The sequence below is a fragment of the Acomys minous genome (assembly GCF_964271855.1).
Source record: "Acomys minous genome assembly, chromosome: 4".
Taxonomy (NCBI): Eukaryota; Metazoa; Chordata; class Mammalia; order Rodentia; family Muridae; genus Acomys; species Acomys minous.
In genome coordinates this window covers 53,064,852-53,070,492 of record NC_140486.1, presented here as the reverse complement: position 1 = coordinate 53,070,492, position 5,641 = coordinate 53,064,852, and the positions used below count along the sequence as shown (strand labels likewise).

Sequence of the window (5,641 nt, the reverse complement as noted above, 5' to 3'; positions counted from 1 at the left end):
TCATTCAGGAGGAGGGGAAAAGCCCATCTCCTTTTTGAGTTAGGGTCTCTTACAGAACCTGGAGCTTGCTGGCCAGAGAGACGCAGGGATTCACCCTCACTCCATCAATGAGGTTGCAGGTACTTGCCACCACACATGGCTTTTCACACGGATTCTGGAGATGTGAACTCAGGCCCTCACACTTGTACAGCAGCACTTTACTGAGCCATCCCCTGGGGCCTTGGATCCACAGGGGAGCTCTCTCACCAACTGCAAGGGACTGGGTCCTGGGAGGGACTGGGTCCTGGGAGTGGGCACTTCAGAATTTTAAAATTACACAGGGCAAGGTGCCTGCTGCTAATGCAGCCTTCCAGAACGCCTTTGCTTTTCAACTGAGAGGTGATGCTATGTATGACTTGTCCCAGGGAGATGTGACACATGTCTATTCACTCCAGGAAGGGGACAGACAGATGACTGGAGTAACAACTGCACCAAAGTCCAGCTTGGTGAGCCAATGAGTTTATCGAGGATATTTACAGGAATATGAGTAAGAGGTCACTCACCAGGAGTAGGGTTGACTCAAAAGCAACTGTATCTCTGAAAGGTCCGCCGCAGCAAGAGGGTGGTCGCTCAGAAAGGGTGCAGCCTGGGAGTGTTCTGCGTGACATGTAGGCTGCTCAGAAGGTCAGCAAGTGTCAGTCTCTCCCAGCTCAGCTGAGCAGTCCTTCCCTCCCACCCCCATCACGTGTTCGTTGTGTCCATAACCTTGGGAGAGGGTCCTGGTGAATCTTGTGGGTTTCGGCTTCCTAGGACAGACCAGTGTGCTTCCTTCCTGAGGCTCATGAGATAGGTATGTTTCATTCAGTGGGAAATTGCTACCCAACAAGGTGCGTCTCCCATATCCCCCAGAGCCTTCTGTTGGCCTCTGTTTTGTGTAACTGTGACAAAATCCTGAAAGCTAGATATTTTATAAAGAAAGGTCCCTTTGTGTCAGAGTCCTGGTGGCTGCTTCCAACCACCACACCTGGGGAGGTCATCTGCTACATCACCATGGGTCAGAAGAGGAAAGGGACATACATGGCTTCCTGCGGGCAGGCGGAGTGGAGCAGCAGCGCATGAGGATCCTGTGCTGCTGCAGGGGTTGGGTTTCTGACTTGGAGGCATGCTCTTGTCATCCACAAATGTGTTGGGCTGCATTCATAGCAAGCGTTCTACCAACTGAGCTGCATTCTGCTTTCAGTAATCCACCACATAAGGCTAACACGATTTCATTTTTTGGGGGGAGGGCCAATGCAATGGCTAGTCTTTATTATAGAGAGAAACGTTCCATGACATTCTGAAAGGTTAACACAGGCTTCAGTGGGCCAGCTGGTGAGGCACCAGCTTGTAATGGGTTCCACAGTTTGGGCATCGCTGACTCTCGCCTTTGTGCACCCAAAACCAGATGACAGTACAGTTGTCCTCTTCACAGATGCAGCCCACTATTCGCTTGTTGGTGATGGATGGGACTAAATTAGGGTCTTCCTTGGTGCCTGAAGCTGCCTTTGGAGGTAGTATATTGTATGGATCCAGTCCCTTCTGTGCCGCTATCATGATCTCTCTCTCCAATCCGGTGGCCTGCTCCTCATCAGTAGGAACACCACCTCCCAAAGCCATGGAGTGCGTCGCAGCCGCGCCACCGGGCCCGTGGGCCCTCAGGACCTGCGCCGTCAGAGCGCCAACTCCGAGAAGTAACCTTGAAGCCATCTCGCTGGAGACAAGCAGATGCACTTCCGGGACCGAGCTTGGCAAGAGAGGCTCGTAACTCAATTTCAATGAGACAGCGTAGATTCGTTTTCAGAGACGAGCCCTGGGGACCTCACCATCTTCATGAGGTCCACCGCTTGAGTGTCCCCCGTCTTCCCAGCACCACACTGCTGTCCAGCTCTTGGGAGCCCTTTCAGGAACAACTTCCCAGGCAAGCCACAGCACCAGCACCCTCCCCTGGTCTTGCTTCTCTTAGCAAGAGGCCGTAATCCTAGACAGACCAACTCTGCCCTGGGAACTCTGCCTCCAGCCCCAGGTGGGCCCATGCAGAAAGCCTGGAGCCTGGAGCCTGGAGCCTGGAGCCTGGAGCCTGGAGCCTGGAGCCTGGAGCCTGGAGCCTGGAGCCCACAGGCTTTCATCTGTCTTTGAGCCTCTCTCCTGGTGTGCTGCTGTGGCTATAAAGAGGCTCTTAAGGAAAAACGGGACCATTTTGGATTTTGGAGGTGGTTGTGTTTGTATGTGTATGTATGTGTGGTGTATTTGTTGTGTGTGCTGTGTATGTATTGTGGTTGGTGTGTACCTGTGTGTGTGTGTGTGTGTGTGTGTGTGTGTGCCAGAGGATAATGTCAGGTGTCTTCTTCATCTGCTCGCCACCTTATCTTTTGAGGCAGAGTCTCTCACTGAACTTGAAGCTCAATGGCACAGCTAGACCAGCTCCCCATCAAGTCCCAGGGATCCTCCTGCCTCCCCCTCCCAGGTCTGACATTACAGGCCCACATCCCATTGCCTGCCTTTTTGCATGGGTTCTCATGCTTGAATGACAAGCACTTTACCAACAGCCTGTGGCTCAAGATGTAGAACTCTTTGCTCCTTCTCCAGCACAGTGTATGCCTGGGTATCTTGGTATTGGATAACCACATGGGTACTCCCATGCTTCCCACCGTGATGATAATGTAATGTAAAAGGAAAAAATTAAGTGTTTTCCTTTATGAGAGTTGCCTTGGTCATGGTGTCTGTTCACAGCACTAAACCAATAATCTCAAGTTATTAGATTACAAAAATGCTTTTTGACAATTCAAGAATGTAAGGACAGGGGCTAGAGAGATGGCCAGTGGTTAGGAATGTTAGCTCTGCAATCATGAGCACCTGAGTTCGGATCCCAATATCTACGCAACAAGTTGGGCATCTCTGAAAATGCCTGGAACCTTTGCTCTGAGGGGAACTGGAACAGGAGGATTGCTGTGGTCTCCTGGATTCCAGCCTACCTAAGAAATTCACATACAAGGAGAAAGCCCTGCCTCAAAGGAATAGGTGGAGAGCAATAGAGGAAGACACATGATGCCCTCTTCTTGACTCTGTGAATATACACAGATATGTATGCACACATACACAGACAGACAGACAACAGACAGAGTTCAACAACAGCATCAGGGCTGGCCATAAGATGTCATTTCTTGGAGCTGGAGAGATTACTCAGTTTTAACTCTTCCCCCCTCCCCTTTTTCAAAACAGGGTTTCTCTGTGTAGCCTTGGCTGTCCTGGACTCACTTTGTAGACCAGGCTGGCCTCGAACTCATAGAGATCTGCCTGCCTCTGCCTCCCTGAGTGCTGGGATTACAGGCATGCGCCACCATGCCCAGCTACAGTTTTAACTCTTAACTCAGGTTGGGAGAATACACTGCTTTCACAGAGAACCTGGCCTTAATTCCCAGCAATCCTGTTGGGTGGCTTAAAATCAAAACTGCAGCTTCAGGAGATCTTACGCCTCTGGTCCCCATGGGCATGTCTACTCATGTACATGTACACATACACACATGCACACATTAAAGAGTAAAATTCCATTTCTTGTTGATGTTATTGTTGTACTTGTGGGGCTGAAGAGATAGCTCAGAGGTTAAGAGCACCACCTGTTTTTCCAGAGGTCCTGAGTTCAATTCCCAACAACCACATGGTGGCTCACAACCATCTATAATGAGATCTGGTACCTTCTTCTGCAGATAGAGCACTCAAGTACAAAAAAAAAAAAAAAGTACATGTGTTCACCGGCTTGCCTGGGGCCAGCTGTCAGAGTACAGTGTTATGGCCCTTTTGAGCAGTTGCTATTTGAGTTCAGAAAAAGGAGCTGTGATGGAAAGGTAGCCTTTCACTTATATTCAGTAAAAGGAAGGTCTTCCCTATTGTGAGAGACGCCTCAACTAGAATTTCAAGACAGTGGTTCCCATTAGGAACCTGCTAGCCAGTGCCAGAGCACTCATGGATTGGGAATGCCCAAGCCTATGCCAGAGTTCAGAAATAAGTTAGTGAGATCACTCTAGAACACTGTCCTTGGTGTTACTGGGCTTTCCTGCCCAAAAGTTAGGGTATTCAGATAAATTAGAACATGGGACATTCATTTTGGGTTCACATTGACACCCCCACTCCTGTTCCACGTTCTATGCCAGACACAGTTGACAGGATCAAAGGTTACCTGTTCCTACACCCAGGGCAGATATAATCTGGCAGATGAGACAACATATAATTAGAACATAAAGTAGAGCTGTGCCTCTTGGGTGTGGTGGGCGGGAGCTCCCAGAATAGACTCACCCCATCTTACTAGAGAGTTGAGTTTATTCCATGGCAAATAATTTAAAATCAAGTTTTATTATAGTGAAACATTTGCATTAGTTACTTTCTTTGTTGCTATAAAAAAAGAAAGCTGACAAAGGTAACTGAAGAAGGAAGAGTTTATCACAGTTTGAAAGGACAGCCCATCATGGTGGGGACGGCATAGCATGGGGACATGAAACATCTCGTGTCTCCTGCTTAGGAAGCAGAATGTGATGAATGTTGCTGTGTGCAGTCCAGGACTCCAGCCACCCACATTTAGTGTTCTTCCCCATCTCAGCTAGCCTCATCTAGAAGCTCCCCCACTGATACGTCCAGAGGCTTGTTTCCATGGTGACTCTAAATGCCACCGAGTTGACAGTCAAGACTATTGATTACACTTGGATACATTTTAAGTAGACAAATGAGGAAGAGACGTGGGCGGAAATGGCAGAGTACGGACTCCGAGAATTATCTCTAGAAAAGCTGTTAGAAAAGGATGCTGTGCAAATTTCCAAGCTAGGAAGGCAGTCAACAGTCCTGGCCAGCTGTGACATCTATGAACCACAGCAGTGACAAGCATGGCAAGATATGCCAAAAGGTCCTAAAGTAACACTCCTAACTTGGTGTTACCTTAAGATCTGCTCAACAGGAGAGAAATCCTGCCTGATACTAGAAACCTAGCCAACACCCAGGGCTAGTGAGGTCATGAGTCTTACGGGAGAGTCTATTCTCACCACTTTGCTGGACCAGTACAGTTCCTATCTGCATTATAAAACCTATTTTTATTCCTACGTATAGCTCTCACCCACCGTTGTAGAAGCTTCTCTTTGCAGCTCATGGAGACCGTTCTAGAAACCCACCACTGGTCAAAGTGTAGAGAGCAACTGCCTGTGGGGAGCCCAGGCCCAACAGATACACCTGTATAGCACAGCTCCTGTACTTAAGGCTCAGGAAACACCAAGGAAGAGGGGGCAGAAAGACTGTAACAGCCCTAGGGCCAGGAAATCTGCTGTGAGGTTGTGTCTCCTAGAAATGACAGAGAAGCTACACCCACAACACCCAAAGAATATGGTTGCCTACACTAGACCCCAACAGTAACAACACCAGCAGACGTGATGGCGCCGAAGGGGTGCTGATCTCACGGTGTCTTACCCCTGGACAAAGAGCTACAGGCAACAAATAACTACTGACACACAGAGAAAAGTAGTCTCTCCCAGGGATCCACCTCCTAGTTTATCTGATACAAAGTGGTCAGTCATGAAATCATATATACACGCATAAGCAACACCAAGCAGACCCAGAAGGTTTTATTTATATGTTTCTGACTATA

The 5,641-nt window shown here is 48.7% G+C and overlaps 1 protein-coding gene across 1 annotated transcript; it reads right to left on the bottom strand.

The window, feature by feature from the left end:
• Positions 1–1,265: 1,265 nt before the first annotated feature.
• On the bottom strand, positions 1,266–1,765 carry LOC311595536 (cytochrome c oxidase subunit 5B, mitochondrial-like). Its single transcript, XM_084778369.1, has one exon. It carries the CDS (start codon positions 1,723–1,725, stop codon positions 1,336–1,338), a length of 390 nt encoding a protein of 129 aa, XP_084634495.1. The 5' UTR covers positions 1,726–1,765; the 3' UTR covers positions 1,266–1,335.
• Positions 1,766–5,641: the final 3,876 nt, after the last annotated feature.

Bases quoted from the DNA above. Each gene is read 5' to 3' on its own strand.
- LOC311595536 (XM_084778369.1), bottom strand. From the start codon at position 1,725: ATGGCTTCAAGGTTACTTCTCGGAGTTGGCGCTCTGACGGCGCAGGTC.